Source organism: Drosophila tropicalis, unplaced genomic scaffold (assembly GCF_018151085.1).
Source record: "Drosophila tropicalis isolate 14030-0801.00 unplaced genomic scaffold, ASM1815108v1 contig_393, whole genome shotgun sequence".
Classification (NCBI taxonomy): Eukaryota; Metazoa; Arthropoda; class Insecta; order Diptera; family Drosophilidae; genus Drosophila; species Drosophila tropicalis.
In genome coordinates, this window is record NW_027172855.1 from 228,832 (window position 1) to 249,110 (window position 20,279).

The following is a 20,279-nucleotide window of genomic DNA, read 5'->3' on the forward strand; positions in this document are numbered from 1 at the left end:
TTGGTAAATTTTTTAAGGACGCTGCAATTATGAAATTTACGAATTACAAGTGCGAGGATATCAATCCAACCATCCTTCAGGTACACCAATGTCGCTTAAAAGCATTGAAAAGAGATGTTGTTACCCTGCATTTTAATGCAACTTTACTCGTCTTGGCCCAAAAGATACGAGTAGAAGCGGCACTATTGAAGAAGGCAAATGGATATAAGCCATGGCTGTATAAAGTTGACGTTGACTAAAGGCTTACAATCCAATTGCTATAGCTTTAATCGGCGAAGGCTTTCGATTTACCAACTTAAACCATTCTTGTCCATATCAGGTAACAATCCAGACATTAGCAACAGAAATATTTCAGTATATTTTTGTTTCTAGGGACTAGTCTTTCTGCAAGACTGGGTTTTGAGGCCCGAGGCTTATCTACTACTACCCTTTCCCACTGGCGACTATTTAATTGAATCAAAGTGGTATGTCAATCAAAAATTTGCAGCTATTGCAAAATACTATTTTACATTTGTGGAAGATCTAAAAGCACATTAAAGAAAAAAACCTTTTAAAAGAAAAATTTCAATTAAAATTTGTCGCGACATGGACAAAAAATTTACTTTCGTATCACATATTTTTCCTACAAACTATTAGTAAACTAGCTGAAAAAAACAGCACAGAGTTTTATAACAAATACAAACTGATTTAATGGCACTATTAATCATTTGATACGCAATAATCGATTATTTTGCTCAAGCAGTTTGATAAAATGAATACTTAATCGTAATGGCTATAGCTATGCAACATTTTTAAATCCACATTTTCCAAGATTCTACCATCTTAGTTAGGCTAAACTGTCAGAAACAAATTAAAGCCTAGAAAAAGACTAGGCAACGTTTCAGCCGCTGGTAAAGTTGAATTGGATACATGGGCCCACCATAAACTCTCATTTAAACGCCGTAAAAAGTCCAATGATGTATCACAAATTTAAGACGTTATTTTCGTTCCACTAAAAAGCGAAACATATTAACAACTTACCTATGTTACTTCGTGTTGATTCATATTGTAACTCCAACTGACTTTAAAATCAGCGTCCGCCACTGATTATAATGAACTAAAATTCCTGTACGAACGGAAACTACTAAAATCAGATAATAAAGTCTATTAACGTTTGGTTCCATTCGTGCAAGCGTATTGCATAATTAGTATTACTTTATATACATATACTTTAGAGAATATGGAAAATGGCAATAGCAAGTGGCGACACATACTCACAATCTACTTTCCAAAGACTATACGAAATAGAGCTACCTTTTGTAGACTTAGTATATACTCAGATAGAGTCTACCCCTAGTTAAAAGTCACTAGGTGGGCCTTAAGAGTTGACGTTGATCAGTAAGAAAATCCAGAATAATTGTTAACGAATCTAGAAATGGCTTTTGAAATCACAAATTTAAACTTACAAAACGCAGAGTTTACAGAAGTCATAAGGGCTTTTAGCTGAAATCTGAAGCTGCAATCCAAAAGGGACAGTTTTAGATTCCATTAATTTGTTATAGCTTCTGAGATATTCCTATATATGTATTAGGAACTAAAAGCTATGAATTGAGCCTTTTAAAATTATTTACTTTTTTGAACTTCCTAAACCATTAAAGGTGATTTAAATCGCAAAATGCTGCTTTCCTGCTTTTATTTTGCTCGTTTAGTTTGCCAATTCATATGAGAAGATAATTTGAGATTAAAAATGTTTTATTGATTTTGTTTTGCAAAACTTCTAGTATGTCAAAGGAGTCATGATGACCCTAAAGTTTGTTTTTCTCATTGAAATATTTGTGGCTTTTTGGCTTCTTAAAAATGATTCATTTACTGTAAGTATTTACAGTTTAATTATTCAATTAATTCAACTTAAATAATTTTAAAATTTCTGTAGGAAGGTGTAATTATGAAATTTACAAATTATAAATGCGAGGATATCAATCCAAGTATCGTTCAAATGCACCAATGTCGTTTAAAGGCAGTGAAAAGGGATGTTGTCACCCTCAATTTCAATGCAACACTACTGGAGTCGGCCAAAAAGATACGAGTAGAAGCGGCACTATTTAAGAGGGCAAATGGATACAAGCCCTGGCTATATAAAATAGATATAGATGTCTGTCGATTTTTCCGAAAAGGTTATAATCCGATTGCTTTAGCTTTAGTTGGCGAAATTCTACGATATTCAAATTTTAATCACTCATGTCCATATGAGGTAAGAATTGGAACTATGCAGATGGAAATTGTAATATTATAATAATAATTTTTGTTCCTAGGGACTTGTTTTTGTGCAAGGCTGGTATCTACGACCAGAGGCTTACTTACGGTTTCCTTTTCCCACTGGCGACTATTTAGCTGAGCTAAAATGGTATGTCAATCAAAAATTGGGAGGGATTGCCAAAGCCTATTTCACGTTTGTGGAGGATCTACTATAGTAAGAGTACATATTGGATTATCACCGTTTTTTAATTCAATGATATTTTTAAAGGTGAATGGGATTGAATAAAAAAAAAAATCATTTTAAAAGAGCAACTTGAACCTAATTTGGGTCTGAAACAAAAGAAAATTCTCAAAAACTCAGGCTCGAATTGTTTGTTTCATGTTTGCTGCTATAGTTTTTATACCCTTACAAAAAGACGAAAGCATCTCCGACCATATAAAATAATACATTCATATATATGTAAAGACGAGATGGGCACACTGATCTGAGATTGCCCCTATTTTCGAGTCGTGTAGCAGCTGAGAGGCAGAGGCATCGAAGAGAGTGAGTCGAAGGAAAGTCGTCGTCGAGAACGGGCAAGAGATAAACGGGTTACGAGAGCGTTCGGCAGTTATGAAATCAATTATTATTCTAAAAGAAATATGTACTACACCTCAATTTAAACATTTCAGTTAATATTATTATGTACAATAAACTACTACAAATATAATGTTAACCTCACATTTGGGGGCTCGCCGGTTTTGTGTGTGTTAGTGCATGTGTAATGTGGAGAAAGTTCTTAGAAAAATGTAAATGCGGTTGTGCTGGAATTTAAAAAAAAAAAAAACAATAAAGTTGTAAAGTTGCGGTTGATTTTGTAAAAGTTGGTACAAAACATCCAAATAAAAGTTGTACAGTTGTGAAAATTCCAGTAGTGCGCGGTAGCTTTTTCTAAGAAATCGTTCTCGAATAGTCGATCAGTCGGCGCCACGAAGTCGCGAAAAACCGAAATGTCGCCACCATTGCGCACACCAGCGAAGTCGAAAAACGAAAAGAAGATTGTTGAAAAGAAGACCTTGAACGAAACGTTCGGTTTAGTGGAAGATGAAGAATCGATAAAAAATAATATGGAAGTGAAAGAAGTTAGTGACGTAGAAAAAAGTGATCCCAGAGATCTAGATATAAAGATGCAACAGTTAATACAAATGTTTTCTCTTAAAATCGAAGCAGATGAGAGAAAGTATGCAGAAGTCAAAATAAACCCTGAGCATTTCGAAAAAGTTGTATGTGTGTTTGACGGTTACAATGTACCGGTAGAGAAATGGTTTGAGAACTTTGAACAGAATGCCGAAGCTTACGAGCTCACAGACAAGCAGATGTATGTGCAAGCGAGAAATAAAATGAGTGGTGCGGCACAGTTATATCTCGAGTCAGAAACAGTGAGTGATTTTCAGAGTTTGAGACAAATGTTGTGTTATGAGTTCGAGTCAAATTTGAGTAGCGCTGACCTACATCAACAGCTACGCGATCGTAAAATGCACAGTGGTGAATCGTTTCACGAATATATGCTGAATATGAGAAAAATTGCTAGTGCTGGAAAAATCGAAGACGCGGCGGTTATACGGTACATAGTTGATGGGCTTAATATTAAAAGCGAGTTCAAGTTCTCAATGTACAATTGCAAATCGCTAAAAGAATTAAAAGAGCAATATGGTGTATTCGAGCATGTAAAAAAATTTGATAATATTGAGAAAAACAATCGAAAAATCACGTCTATTGCAAAAGTGGAAAACATTAAAAAGAAAGAATATTGTTTTAATTGCGGTTCCAGTGAGCACAAGCGTAAAGACTGTAATAGCGCGGATAGAAAATGTTTTAGTTGTAATGAAAGTGGACATATTTCAACTAATTGCCCCAGAAAGTTATCAGCTGTTCGTAAAATAAATATACAAAAACGCGTCAAGTCGGTGTCGTTGAATGGCGTAAATGTTGACGGTTTGATCGATACGGGCTCAGATGTCACTATTGTAAAGAACTCTTTTCTAAAATACTTGGGTAAGATTGATTTAAAAGAAAGTTTCTTAATGCTCTGCGGCCTAGGCAGAAGCCAAACAAAAGCAAAAAGCTTTTTCGAGACAGAAGTCATCGTGGATAACCTAAAGACGCAGCAAAAATTCTTGGTAGTGGAGAGCAACACTATGGACTGTGACGTTATTTTGGGATACGACTTTGTGGAGAAGTTTAGAGTATCGATCGATGAGCGTGGATATACATTTATGAGCCTGGTTGAAGACACCAAATCGCAAGAAGAATATGCTGACAATTGGTACAATGTTTTTGACATCTCATGTAGTTATTCGGCCCCACCGCAATATCAAAAGCAAGTCGAAGCGTTGATACAGGATAGCTTTGAGCTGAATGATGCAGAGAAGGTAAATTGTCCTATTGAGTTGAAAATTGTACCAGATGGCGCAATAATCCCATTTAGGCAGTCACCCAGTCGTTTGTCGGCACCAGAAGCGGAAGCGGTTAAAAATCAAGTTGATGAGTGGGAAGAAAACGGAATAGTGCGCAAATCCACTTCGAATGTTGCTAGCAGAGTTGTAGTCGTAAAGAAGAAAGACAATACTTTGCGGGTTTGTGTAGATTACAGGAAGCTAAATAGCATGGTCTTGGAAGACTGCTTTCCAGTTCCTTTAATGGATGAAGTGCTTGAGAAATTGCAGACTGCAAGCTTTTATACGATTATGGATTTGGAAAATGGATTCTTCCATGTGCCCATAGAGGAATCTAGCAAATCATATACAGCGTTTATTACTAGAGAAGGATTATACGAGTTTAATAGAGCGCCATTTGGATTTCGTAATTCTCCTGCTTCATTCATTCGTTTCGTTAACCACATATTTCAGGATCTGATTAACAAGAATATAATGCAATTATATATGGATGACATTATAGTATATGCTAAGTCAGCAAACGAGTGTCTAAACAAAACCAAATTGGTATTAAAAACTGCAGCAAAGTATGATTTAAAAATAAAATGGGGAAAATGTAGTTTTTTGCAAAAACGCATAAGCTTTCTAGGTCACGAAATTGAAGATGGAAAGATTTGGCCCGGTAAAGATAAGACGATGGCGATCAGTCGTTTCGGAATTCCCACAAACGTCAAATCGATTCAGGCATTTCTTGGTTTAACCGGATTCTTCAGAAAGTTTATTCCTCAGTATGCGCAGATAGCAAGACCTCTTACCAAGTTGCTGAAAAAAAGATGTTAAGTTTATTATGGGTCCAAGCGAGCTTCAGGCGTTGCAGCAATTGAAGACGGCGATAATAAACGAACCAGTGTTACACCTCTATTCTCGCGAGGCACCAACCGAGTTGCACACGGATGCTTCAAAAGACGGATTTGGAGCAGTACTACTTCAGCTATTTGACAACAATTTACATCCGATTTATTTTTGGAGTAAGAAAGCATCTGAAGCAGATTCGAAGAGGCATAGCTACATTCTTGAAGTCAAGGCAGCATATATGGCGTTAAAAAAATTTCGACATTATTTGCTAGGGATCCCGGTGAAATTGGTGACAGACTGCATTGCATTTAAGCAAACTACGTCAAAGCTGGACATCCCAAGGGAGGTTGCGCAGTGGATATTGTATTTCAATTTGAACGTGGAGCACCGATCAGCAGTAAAGATGCAGCACGTGGACTGTTTAAGCCGTTACCCGCAGTCGTGCTTAGTAGTAAAAGATGAAATAACAGCGCGTTTAAAGAAGGCACAGCAGACAGATGATCATATTATCGCGATTATAGAGTTACTAAAGCAGCAACCATACAAAAGCTTCAACGTGAAAGGTGGTTTGCTATTCAAAGAAGTTGAAGGTAATGAGTTATTGGTTGTTCCAAAGCTAATGGAACGTGAGATAATACAACGATCGCACGAGGTTGGACATTTTTCGACGCGCAAGACAATGCACGCTATCGACCAACAGTACTGGATACCGCATTTAGAAAGTAAAGTATCAAGATTGGTTGCAAACTGCATAAAATGTATAGTTCATAATAAACAGCTGGGTAAAAAAGAAGGATATTTGCATTGTATAACCAAAGGAGACACACCGCTACATACTTTACATTTGGATCATCTAGGACCCATGGACAGCACCTCCAAGCAGTACAAATTCATTTTGGCAATGGTAGATGGTTTTTCGAAATTTGTATGGTTGTTTCCAACGAAGTCCACAGGTCAGGAAGAAGTAATTAAAAGACTCAACGAATGGACAGACATTTTTGGATTTCCCGAGAGGATCATAAGTGACAGAGGGGTGGCCTTCACATCAAACGCTTTTAAAGAATTCCTTCGATCAAACGATGTAGAGCATGTACTGTCAACCACAGGAGTAGCAAGGGGCAATGGCCAAATCGAACGAGTTAACCGTTGTATCCTGTCTATTATCGCAAAAATATCAGCAGATGAACCCACGAAATGGTATAAAGCGGTTTCTCAAGTACAGAAGGCTATTAATACAACGATGCATTCTTCAACGAAAATGTCACCTTTTGAAGTCCTGTTTGGAACGAAAATGCGTAACCATATAGATGACCGTTTGCTGGATATATTACAGGAGGAACAAGTAGATCAGTTCAACGACGAGCGTCAAAAGCTAAGACAAGAGGCTAAGATTAATATAGAGAAGGCGCAGGCGACTTACAAGAGGAACTATGATAAGAACAGGAAAGGCGAAGCTATCTACCAAGTTGGCGATTTGGTAGCTATAAAGAGAACGCAGTTTGTAGCGGGCCGTAAATTGGCAAGTCAGTTTTTGGGACCCTATGAAGTGATCAAAGCTAAGCGCAACGGCCGGTACGATGTAAAGAAAGCGACCAATGGTGAAGGGCCAAGGATGACAACTACGAGCGTGGACTATATGAGACTTTGGCGATATGTGGCTGAGAACGACGAGTTGCTGTCTTCTGAGTCAGAAGACGATTATCAGGAGGGCCGAGTGTAAAGACGAGATGGGCACACTGATCTGAGATTGCCCCTATTTTCGAGTCGTGTAGCAGCTGAGAGGCAGAGGCATCGAAGAGAGTGAGTCGAAGGAAAGTCGTCGTCGAGAACGGGCAAGAGATAAACGGGTTACGAGAGCGTTCGGCAGTTATGAAATCAATTATTATTCTAAAAGAAATATGTACTACACCTCAATTTAAACATTTCAGTTAATATTATTATGTACAATAAACTACTACAAATATAATGTTAACCTCACATATATATGAGGGAATGGATCAAGAGACGAAAAGCGGTCGATTATATTAAACCAGTGCTGAGGTTCACAATTTAAAAGTTATTATTGATATCGATGACAAACAATTGAGGTCATTAACGAGAGTTTTTTGGCGTCAAGTTGTGACCACAGGGTGTGTTCCTCGTTGCTGCTCGAAAACTATACTAATCGAATAATTATGTGACAAATGCATACTAAATAATGTTTAAAAAAATTTAAAAGAGAAAAGTGGGATTGCCAGTAACGGTCCTACATATTTGCTTCTGGATCGACGGGAACTCATCCTCGATCGTTAAAGCTACAGAGTTGAGTATTGCATGAAGGCTTGAATACTACACGGTTTGTATGTATATCTCGGACTCAGCCGGATCGGACCACTATATCATATAGCTCTCATACAACGGCAAAGTCACGAACAGTGACTGAGCTTTTGTCATGAAATTTAACATTTGTCAGTTTAAAATTCCTCTATTTGTCTGTCCCCAATTTGATTAAGATATATATATGTAAGATATATATATGTATAACTTCGGTATTTTCTAAGCTGTTGTCAACTAATGACTGTGTCAACTTTGATCAAGATCGGATAACTATATTATATAGCTGTCATATAAACAAACGCTTAAGTAGCATGCCACATGCGTCGCAATACTGCAGCCTAAGATTGTAGGCCGTTCAGTCTTTTTATATAAAATGTTTTTTCCAGTAAGGAAAAACCAAACGAAAATTGCAATGGTATTCAACATCCGGAGCTGTAAAAGTTAGCCCGACCTCGTTATGCATCAGCTCTAGTTTGTAAGATGAAGGTATCATTTGAAACGTGATAAGTAAATTAATAACATGAGAGCATAGTTTTAAGGGGGAGAATTTCCGAAGGCATTCAGATACATTTAAATTTACAACTTTTGGAATTCATCAAACAGTTGAAACTCTTTGGGATATTTATATCTGGGTTTATAGTTAAATTTCACGTGTTTCCAATTTAAAGGCAGACATTTTTAAAACTAGCCAACTTGAAAACTATTTTAAATTCCCGAAACATAACTAAGCCATTTAAACCACAAATTATACTACAATTAGTTTGCCAACCCATACGAGACGATGATTAGCGTTCAAAAAGTTTTTGTAAACTTCATTTCGCATAATTTCTAGTATGTCGAAACAATCATGGCCTTAAAGTTGAGTTTTCTGTTCAAAACATCGTTGGCTATTTGGCTAATTCAAAATGCTGCATTAACTGTAAGTATTTCTACTTACTTTAATTCATCTTAAATCATTCAATAATTGTTGCAGGACGCAGTAATTATGAAATTTACAAATCTCAAGTGTGAGAATCTCAATACAAGTATGCTTCAAATACACCAATGTCGATTAAAAGCAATGAAAAGGGATGTTGTTGCCCTAAATTTCAATGCAACATTACTGAAGTCATTCCAAAAGATTCGAATAGAAGTCGAACTATTCAAGAGAGCAAATGGATACAAGCCATGGCTATACAAAATCGACATAGATGCCTGTCGATATTTACGAAAATCTTATAATCCAATGTTTACTTTTTTAGTTGGTGATGTCTTACGATATTCCAATTTTAATCACTCATGTCCATATGAGGTAAGAATCGGGGCTACATCACATGTAAATTCTAATATTATAAATAATTTTTGTTCCTAGGGACTTGTGTTTGTGCAAGGCTGGTATCTAAAACCAGAAACTTACTTACGATTTCCTTTTCCCACTGGCGAATATTTAGTTGAAGTCAAGTGGTATATCAATCAAAAACTTACAATTATTTCAAAATATTATTTTTCTTTTGTGGAGGATTTATAAGATCGATCTATTTTGGATTCTTTTTTCTTATTAAAAATGGTAAAAGGGATTAAAGATAAAATATAAAAATACAAATAAAAAAATAATAACAGATATACTTAATAATTTTTAAGGGTTCGGTTAAGTAAGCAATAGAAGCAATAGGATGCAGATGGTTCTTTTTTTAGGTCCCCTGTTTCTAAGTTCATTTGTGTTGAATCGGGAGTCTCACAGGGCAGTTACCTTGGTCCTTTACTTTTCAAATTCTTATGTATGCTGATGATGTAAAAATTGCTAATCGCATTGAAGACTCTCTTTCATACCACACCATGCAAGCAGACCTGAATGCTAACTTATTGCCAAAATGTTCTAAATAAATGTCTATTTGTAGATTAGCTAGATACTTGTTAAACAATTAAGAATTAATAACACTTCTTTGGTTGTTAAAGATTTGGGGATCTTAATATACCACTAACTTAGTTTTAATCAGCATATATCGACTACTGTTAGTAGGGCTAAGAGTGTTCTTGGCTGTATAAAGTGTTGGTCGAAGGAGTTCAAGGATCCATACACTACCAAAGTACTTTATACTTCATTAGTCCGCCCAATATTGTAGTATGGATCTTGTGTTTGGTCTCCTCTATATGAGTTTTATCAAAACAAATAAGAATCTGTACAAAAACAGTTTTTTTCTTATTACTTTGATATTTTTTTATTTCGTTAAGTTAATTTTTGTTTATATATGTCATATGCCTTTGCCATTAGGCCGAAGTGGGTTGGGGTACACACGAACTTTACTTAGGGTTATTTGTAACAGGCCCGGGCTTGCTGTCAAATGGGCCATTTGTTTGTACTATTTTTTAATTTTAGTGGATTAGACTTAATATTTGAAGTAAAGGAAAATAAAACAAAGCAAACAACTTTTGGATAATATTTACTAGTCGTACCTTAAACTGTCGATCAGTTCGTTTGAGTTGTACATTTAAATGTTGTCAATTAAAATTTTGGTTGGTAATTTACATGACAAAGCCATTTAAAATCTCTGCTTTAAGCAATCAAATCCAATTAAAATGCAATCAAGCGAAAAGTTCACTTAGTATGAAAAACATTTTATGCACTTATTTTTACACAACTTCTAGTCAGTCAAAATGGTCATGATGATTTCAAAGTTCATTTTTTCTCTTGAAAATATTTAAAACAATTTGGTTTGTTCAAAATATTTCATTAAATGTAAATATATAAAATATGTATAAATAAATCAATAAGTATATACATAACTCTCTAATTTATTTAGGATGCCGTTATTATAAAATTTACGAATTACAAGTGCGAGGATATCAATCTAAGTATTATTCAGATACACCAATGTCGTTTAAAAGCAGTTAAAAGGGATGTTGTTACCCTAAATTTTAACGCAACTTTAGTCGAGACGGCCAAAATGATGCGAGTAGAAATGGAACTGTTTAAGAGAGCAAATGGATATAAGCCATGGCTATATAAAATAGATATTGATATTTGTCGATATTTACGAAAGGCTTATAATCCGATTGCTTTCGTTTTATTAGGCGATGTCCTACGTTTTACGAACCTCAATCATTCATGTCCTTATGAGGTAAGAATCAAGACTATAGCTTGGGTAATATTTTATATTATTTTGACTTCTAGGGAATTGTGTTTGTCCAAGGCTGGAATTTAAGACCCGAGGCTTACCTAAGATTTCCCCTTCCCACTGGAGATTATTTAGTTGAGGCCAAGTGGTATATCAATCAAAAATTTGCAGCTATTTCAAAGCACTATTTTTCATTTGTGGAGGATCTATAGGAAGAGCTATTTTGATAACTTATCGCATTAGAAATTGGGTCTCATGAAAAAAACTATTTGAAATTTATACTAAATTTAAAATAAAAAGTTATAAATTCTACATCTCAAGAGATCAAAATTTTAATTTATAATAAAACGTCCCGTTTAAACTTTGTCAAGACAAGAAATATGTACATATATATTTGATCATAATACTTAACAACTTAACCTAAACCTAACCTAAACGAACGCTCGATATTCATCGTTGCATACTTTACGGCTTTCCATAAATAGATCGCATATAATTAAGAAAATATCGCTTCAATAGTTACCCTAAATGGGTATGCAGATATTTCCATTTTGGACCAGAATATTGAACCATTAATCGATTCGCATAGTTAGGCTTAAAAGCAACATAATCAAAGTAATTATTTTAATCTAAACAGTTGACGTCTGAACGAGTGAATGACATGTAATTTATTGGTAACAGAAGGTGAAATGTATTTCAAGTATTCGGTTGTATTCGCATTTCTCCTTATTGCCTTTCAATTTGTTCAGGTAAATACAGTCGAGTCCTTATAATTAGTACCCAGCTAAATCAAAAACCTCAATAATTCTTAAAGATCACTTCGCGGGTCGAACTTACGAATTTGAAATGCATTCCACTCGACAAATCGTTTGCAGACTTTGAATACTGTCGAATAAAGGCAGTGAATCGAACTTACAAGTACTTGACTTTAAAAGTCAATCTTTTTAAAGTTCCCATAACAAATTTTTCGGTGAGATTTGAACACATTTATGTAACGTAAATACTAAGTGCATGTCTCAATTTTAGTTAAATGTATCAATACTAAAACGATTAAATGGCTATAAGCCATTTCTGTATAACGTCACCTTCGATGGATGCAAGATGGTTTCGAGATTTAACAATCCTCTTATTCAATATTTCTACAGTTTTATTGCTAATCATTCCAATATTAATCACACTTGCCCATATAATGTAAGTAATTTTTAGTAGGCAGAAGAACGAAATCAAAAAATGATGTATCCTCACTATTTTTTAGCACGATCTAATTGTGGACAAAGTATCAACGGGATTCTTGAATCATCAATTGACGGAAATTTTGCCGTTTCCTGAGGGAGATTATGCTGTCTACACTAGTTGGTACGCATATGGCAAGAATCGAGCTGATGTCCGAGTCTATGCGACCATTTCTTAAGAAATTATAATTGGCAGTTGCTACATTAATATTTTCGTCTAACTTTAAATTTGTCTTATTAAAAATCTGTACAAATAAAACTTATCCAAAAACCAGAGGGCCGGGGCTAACTTCGACCGCGTCAAAGTTTGTATACCAACTTTTTTGGTAACTCCATCCTTACCTATTAGCCATCAATGTGGAAGAACGTTTTATCTAAAAAGGCTTAAGCTTGAGAAAGAAAGGCCTACAATCATAGGAAATAACGAAGATATTGATCAAAGTCACTGTTTTCCACCGATCGTTCCTATGGGAGCTATATGATATAGTCACCCGATCTTTATCAAATTCGGCACAGTCATTAACATATATATTAAATTAAGAAATGTTTAATTTAAAAGCAATCGCGTTAAAAGTAACGAAGTTATTTACAAAAGTCACTGTTTTCGACCAATCGTTCCTATGGGAGCTATATGATATAGTCACCTGATCTTGATCAAATTTGGCATAGTCGCTTATAGGCGTAGTAAACTCTCTAATATTAAGTTTCACGACAATAGCTCAGAAAATAACGAAGGTATTGAGAAAGTCACTGTTCGTGACTTGGCCGTTTGTATGGGAGCTATATTATATAGTCACCCGATCTTGATCAAATTTGGCATAGTCGCTTATAGGCGTAGTAAACTCTCTAATATTAAGTTTCACGACAATAGCTCAGAAAATAACGAAGTTATTGAGAAAGTCACTGTTCGTGACTTGGCCGTTTGTATGGGAGCTATATGATATAGTCACCCGATCTTGATCAAATTTGGCATAGTCGCTTATAGGCGTAGTAAACTCTCTAATATTAAGTTTCACGATAATAGCATAGAAAATAACGAAGTTATTGAGAAAGTCACTGTTTGTGACTTGGCCGTTTGTATGGAAGCTATATGATATAGTCACCCGATCTTGATCAAATTTGGCATAGTCGCTTATAGGCGTAGTAAACTCTCTAATATTAAGTTTCACGATAATAGCATAGAAAATAACGAAGTTATTGAGAAAAGTCACTGTTCGTGACTTTGGGGTTTGTATGGGAGCTATATGATATAGTGGTCCGATCCGGCTGAATCCGAGATATACAACGCCTGCAGTATATACAAGCCTACGTGCAAAATTTCAGCTCTGTAGCTCTTACGGTCTAGGAGGAGTTTGCGTTGATCCAGACGGACGGACGGACGGACGGACGGACGGACGGACATGGCTAGTTGAACTCGTCTCGTCGTGCTGATCAAGAATATATACTTTGTATGGTCGGAGATGCTTCGTTCTATGCGTTGCACACTTCTGACCAAAATTAATATACCCTTTTTGCAAGGGTATAAAAATCCCAACATCTAACATATGTACATAGCTTACTTTTCGGATTCATATATGTAACTTACTTATTGTGAAAAAATAAAAACGATTCATTAGTTACCATTAATGGATATGCAGGTATTACCATTTCGTTGTGGTATATTATTATATCATTATTGTTAGGAATTAAAGCCATTAGCTCAGATAATTACTTTGATTAAAAGACGATTGAATGGACACAAATCCTTTATAAACAACATCACTTTCGATGGATGCAAGTTTATGTTGTCGAGAAATAAGAATCCTTTGATTAATTATTTCTACAGTTTTGTTTCCAATCATTCCAATTTAAGTCACACTTGTCCATTAAATATTGTAATTTGAAACTTGCTATGATTAGATCACACAATGACTAAAGCAATTGCTTCAACAAGAGCTCAAAGTGCGTATTTGTCGATAATTGCTTTTTTTACGGAAATGTCATTATCTGTTTTGTATAAAATTAAAAAGTTTATGGTTCAACGAATAAATGAAAAGTCTTTGATTGCCCACAGTAGTGAAAATGGATTTCAAGTATTCGGTTATACTCGCATTTGTCTTTGCTGCCTATCGAATTGTTCAGGTAACTATTCAAACTTGTACTTCTTACGTGAAAGAGATTTTATTTATTTGTCAAGATCACTTCGCGTGTCGAACTTACGAATTTGAAATGCATTCCTCTCGACAAATCGTTTGCAGACTTTGAATACTGTCGAATAAAGGCAGTGAATCGAACTTACAAGTACATGACTTTAAAAGTTAATTTGTTCAAAGTCCCTATAACAAATGTTTCGGTAAGATCGTAACACAATAATATTTATAGAAACATTGCTAATGCCTATGAATCTTAGATTAATGTGTCAATACTAAAACGATTAAATGGCTATAAACCATTTCTGTATAACGTCACCTTCGATGGATGCAAGATGGCTACGAATTTTAATAATCCTCTAATTAAATATTTCTATGGTTTCATTTCTGATGTTTCCAATATAAATCACACTTGTCCATATAACGTGAGTAAATAGCTAAAGAAAAGGAAAACACAAAAAAACACTCATCCTTTCTATTTTTCAGCACGATCTGATTGTGGATAACTTATCAATTGAATTTCTAAATCGTCAATTAACTGAGACTTTGCCGTTTCCTGAGGGGGATTATGCTGGCTACACTAGTTGGTATGCATATGGCAAGAAACGAGCTGATGTCCGAGTATTTGTGACCATAAGTTAGATGATTAACCCTAATCAAAGAAATATCTTTGTAACCCATTCAGGTTATAACCAATAAGCAATTCTAATTGAATTTTAAAATGCTATTTTCATGCTATAACTAATACTTAAAAAAATTGTCTTTTTCTGTCTCCTAATGTGGCTAAAAGCCTTCTTATCAATTACTTCAAGTTTTTGAATTTATGTACATACATTTGTAGTTGCTGGTGTTGCTTTTTATTGTTCCAATCGGTTACGACCTCTGCATTAATGAGGTCTGTCTGATATATTTTTTCAAGGTAGTACTATTTTTCACTGTTCGGGCAATGCCTCTTGCGGTAATATAAGCTTCATAGGAAGCTGTGTATGAATGTTGTTTCGCTTGTAACATCACTAAATTTAAGAAAAGTGAACGACTCCCTTTTGTGAGTGAATATGTTCTTTTTGGACTCACTCACTAGCTCACTGAATCACTTATTCATTAATTTCGGAGTTTACTTTTGCTCACACTGCAATCAAAGTTAAGCTAACATCTAGATAAAAAGCTAAACTGAAATGACTAACCAGTTGATTTCACCATGATTTCTGAATTCTATTATGCTGGATATGTGTATATTTAATTTAGACACCTTAGAAAATAATTAACAATTAAGTTATTAAGTGAAAAACCTAGTAAATGAACTTACTTTACTCAATAAAAAGGAAGACAGTAAAAGTTTTCATTCAAGTGATTTGTATAGCCCATCACTAGTGCATTTGGTGCTGTCATGGGGAGAGGGAACTCTCAGAAAAGTTGGATCAATTCGATGTTATTTTTAAATTCTTAAAAGTTTCTTTTTAATTTATAAAATCTTAATACGTTAAATACAATATTAACATATTTATTCCCATGTATTTTGCGTCATATCATCAATGTTGCTTTGACACTAATTGTAAGGTAAGTCTATAAAAGTGTAGAAATTCTAATCGAGGAAGATCGGGGAAGAGAATAAATTGATAACATCTATGTATTATTATCAAAATATAAAATAAAATAGAAAATAAAATACAGCAATATTTAAGAGTAAGAGAATTTTGTTTTGCGGTTTGAGGAAAAACGTAATACAAATTAATACAAAAAGAAAATATACTGGAAAAATATATATAAGGTAAGTAATGGATTATCTGTTAAATTAATATGTAATGCATATAACAGTTTCAAACGGCCCATTAAGCCCTTAAGCAATCCTCTTAGTCCAACCAATGCGTTTTAAAAGTCTCATGCTTCTATTTATCCGATCAGATTCAAATTTTGGGATATCCAATAATGACGCAAAGGAAATTTCAAAGTGATAATATAAAAAAACTATTTTATATAGTGGTCCGATCTTGATGATTTTTATACTTTATCTTACCTGGGTTATAAGTGCTCTTAAGATGGCTAAGTAAAACGCATACGCACCGACGGACGAACAGACAGACATGGCTATATCGACTCAGCTACTCATGCTAATCAAGAACACATATACTTTATGGGATCTGAATCGTCTCATTCTGTGCTTTACAAACATATTCCATTTCTTAATAGGCCAAAAGTATGTGAGTTAAAAATTTTTTGCTAATCGGAACTGTCTCCCTCCGGATATCCAAAGTTCGAGTGGCACTATCTCTGCCAAACCAGATTTATATGTCCAAGCTGACATGACTTGGAGTCGTTCTCAGGTTAACCAGGTCACCTTACACAGCTTGAAAAAGAACCAGTAACCCAATTGGGTTGGGAACTAGCAGGTATTCTTTGAAGGTTAGATAACTATGACAAATGATATGATAAAACTGGCACTTCCTAAAAATCGATTTGGTCGTTTATTTTGCATTATAACTTTAATTAAAATGTAATCTTCATTAAAAAGCACTTGAACGATATAGCTCGACCAATGAATGGAAGGTTAATGACTTCTGGCAGTAGAAAAAATGTGTTTCAAGTATTCGGTTCTGGTGGCAATTATTCTTACTGCGTATCAAATTGTTCAGGTAACTATTGAAATTTACAAATTTAAACAAATCTAAGCCATTTTTAAAGATCACTTCCAGGGTCGAACTTACGAATTTGAAATGCATTCCTCTAGACGAAAAATTTGCAGACTTTGATTACTGTCGGATCAAGTCTGTCAATCGGTCTTTCAAATATGTATCATTAAAAATAAAACTGTTCCAAGTACCAATTACAAATGTTACGGTAAGCCAAATCGTATTAAAATTTAACAATATTTCTTAAGTTTTTGTCCTTTGCAGGTAAACGTATCTCTACTGAAACGATTAAATGGCTATAAGCCGTTTCTGTACAATGTAACTTTCGATGCATGCAAGTTCTTGTCCTCGAAAAATAAGAATCCTTTGATCAAATATTTCTACAGTTTCATCTCTGATCATTCCAATATGAACCACAGTTGTCCATACAGTGTAAGTTTTATGAATTGGAGAAAAAACTTAATTTAAATGATTATAAAACTTCATTTCCAGCACGATCTTATTGTTGATAAGGTATCAATTGATTTTTTGAATCATCAATTAACTGAAATTTTGCCGTTTCCTGAGGGAGATTATGCCGCCTACACTAGTTGGTATGCATACGGCAAGAATCGAGCTGATGTCCGAGTATTTGTCACCATAAGTTAGATGATTAGGAGTTAAAGTTACATTTTAAAATAAAATGTTTTTTAAAATTTCACCTTATGTTTTGCCAGACCTAACTACAGAAAGTGTCCTGTCAGCATACTACGGTGTAACCAATTGTTAATCAATTTAGTTGCTAAAGTGAGTCTGATCTTTTTCATCAAAATGGGATCTCCAGTTTAACGGAATTGATGTGGTGTTTGGTGGTCTTCTTTAGACCTCATCGGACAGGATACTTCTGGATACCTCTTGTCATCTTTAAAATTTGCATAAGTTGAAATAAAATCAAAAAAATTTCAAATAATTTCCTTTTTGGCTACCAATGATTAGTTTATTCAATAATTAAGGAAGTCTCGCTTCAATAGTCATTTGTTGCTGGACATTATATTGCCATTATATTCATATTTTTGTGTATTAAAGCCATTTGCTCGTATAATTATTTTGATTCAGAGTTAAAAGCTCATGGCTTATGGTTTATTGCCCATAGAAGTGAAAATGTATTTGAAATATCCGGTTGTTATCGCATTTGTCCTTGCTGCCTATCGAATTGTACAGGTAACTATTCAAATTTGTACTGCTCAGGTGAAAGAGATTTTATTTATTCTTCAAGATCACTTCGCGGGTCGAATTTACGAATTTGAAATGCATTCCACTCGACAAATCGTTTGCCGACTTTGAATACTGTCGAATAAAGGCAGTTAATCGAAGCTACAAGTACATGGCTTTAAAAGTTAATCTTTTAAAGTTCCTATAACAAATATTTCTGTAAGGTCTAAGTTGTGTTCATATTAAACATAGAATATATTCAATTAAGTAAAAGTCTCCATTGTAGGTCAACGTATCTCTACTGAAACGATTAAATGGCTATAAACCGTTTCTGTACAATATAACTGTAGATGCATGCAAGTATTTGTCCTCGAGAAATAATAATCCTTTGATCAAATATTTCTACAGTTTCATCTCTGGTCATTCCAATATGAACCACAGTTGTCCGTACAGTGTAAGTTTTTTTCAATTGGAGCAAAAAACCCAACTAAAATGTGTATAAAACTCATTAATTTCCAGCACGATATTATTGTGGATAAGATATCAATTGAATTTATGAATCAGCAATTAACTGAGATTTTGCCGTTTCCTGAGGGAGATTATGCTGGCTACACTAGTTGGTATGCATATGGCAAGAATCGAGCTGATGTCCGAGCATATGTGACCATAACTTGAAAGTCATTTACTAAAGACATTATTTACTAAATTTATAATTATAAAGTTATGTCTAATTGGTTTTGGGAATCAAATAAAGAATACTAAACTGCAGACACTACTTTCATAAAATTATAATTTAAACAAATGAAATTAAAAAAATTTTAAGCTCAAAGTAATACATAGCACACTTTACGTTTGTGCTATGGAATTAGATTACACTGATTTTGGAGAAAACCGCTTCGTAAGTAACTCTAAATCGAACATACAAGTAGTTGACTTTGAAAGTAAATCTATATAAAGTTCCTACAACAAATGTTTCGGTAAGATCATAAGACATATCGCTAACTCCAGTGAAAGTCCATTTAAAGTCCCATTTTAACAGGGTGACGAAAGAGTTTTTTAATAGTCTACTAACAGGAACAATCATGAGAGATATAATTCTGTCTACCATCGTTGGTATAGATTAATGGTATTCATAACATTTTCACTTCGATTTGACAAGTGAAATCTGCAGAGAAAGCGCCAATTTTAGTGTTGCATACTTTGCAGCTAATGCTTTATGATTTTAGTTTTTGTCTGAATCATCTTTATATGGTTGTCAGCATGGTTTTGCCAACTTAAAAAGGTATTGCAAAGTAAACTTAAATGAGAGATAGACCACCCCCAGATAAGTTCTTCAACTTACCGATATCGCCAATGATTTGCGAGTAGTTCGACTTCCTTTCGAGCAGGCGTCTCGATTTTGTGACTCGAACCTTCTTTGGTCAGGTGATCCAGTTTGGTATTACGCAAAACAAAATCCACAACGGCCTTCTTCATGGCAAAAACATAATCGGCTCGTATTTCAGCAATGTTTTCACTCAAAGCAGCTTCCCATTTGTTAAGAAATGCAGGCACCAAATTGGTAATCCTTTATAAAAGCGAAAATTCCCGATGAGTTGATTGTATCACTTGATTCTTTTCGTTATATCTTACCTCTTTAAGATCTTATTGTTAAGCGATGAGACGTGTATGGTATCGATGCCATGTTTAATGTAGTAATAATAGCGCAATGTTTCCTTCTCATCCTTATCGGGAAACGGAACTTCACATTGAACGTTCACCTCAACATCCTGATCATCATCCATATGAAGTATTAGCTCGACCAATTTGGCTCGGAAATGTTCACGTTCCATGCGCATGACCATGTAATTACCTTTACCCTTGCGATCGTCATCTAAATTGGATGCTCCTTTTTTTCGCTTGGCAATGCGGGCCTTTTTCGAATAGAGTATATTATCTGGCAGATCGGATAGCATTCTACCATCTAATAAACGGCTGGCACATTCGGGCATGTTCAGTTCATACCAAAGACGACGCGATTTGTATTCTGGATTTGCTTTCGATTGAAGAATACTTTGAAGGACATCCGGTTTGGGACGATTATAAAGCATTTTTGATTTCTCGCAGATGCGACGAGAGCCGCAAGCGGATGAAAAACTGGGTATACTCATATCCCGATTGGGATTTTGACGATTCTGCATGATC

The 20,279-nt window shown here is 34.8% G+C and overlaps 2 protein-coding genes and 1 pseudogene across 3 annotated transcripts in view; 2 read left to right on the plus strand and 1 right to left on the minus strand.

The window, feature by feature from the left end:
• Positions 1-20,279, minus strand: part of Dhc36C (Dynein heavy chain at 36C) — a 57,291-nt gene that overhangs the window by 36,353 nt on the left and 659 nt on the right. For both annotated transcript variants that reach the window (XR_011031719.1, XM_068284376.1), the window contains exons 2-3: positions 19,728-20,278; positions 19,438-19,662 (exon numbers count right to left, since the gene is read on the minus strand). Coding sequence is in view for 1 of the 2 variants with exons in the window: in XM_068284376.1 (XP_068140477.1) it covers positions 19,438-19,662; positions 19,728-20,275 (773 nt within the window). In the remaining variant the exon portion in view is untranslated. The remainder of the gene's footprint in view (positions 1-19,437; positions 19,663-19,727; position 20,279) is intronic.
• On the plus strand, positions 16,578-17,552 carry LOC137572965 (uncharacterized). Its single transcript, XM_068284828.1, has 4 exons — positions 16,578-16,636; positions 16,968-17,112; positions 17,169-17,336; positions 17,397-17,552. The coding sequence occupies exons 1-4, from the start codon at positions 16,578-16,580 to the stop codon at positions 17,550-17,552; spliced, it is 528 nt and encodes a 175-aa protein (XP_068140929.1).
• LOC137572966 (uncharacterized) lies at positions 18,045-18,770 on the plus strand (annotated as a pseudogene).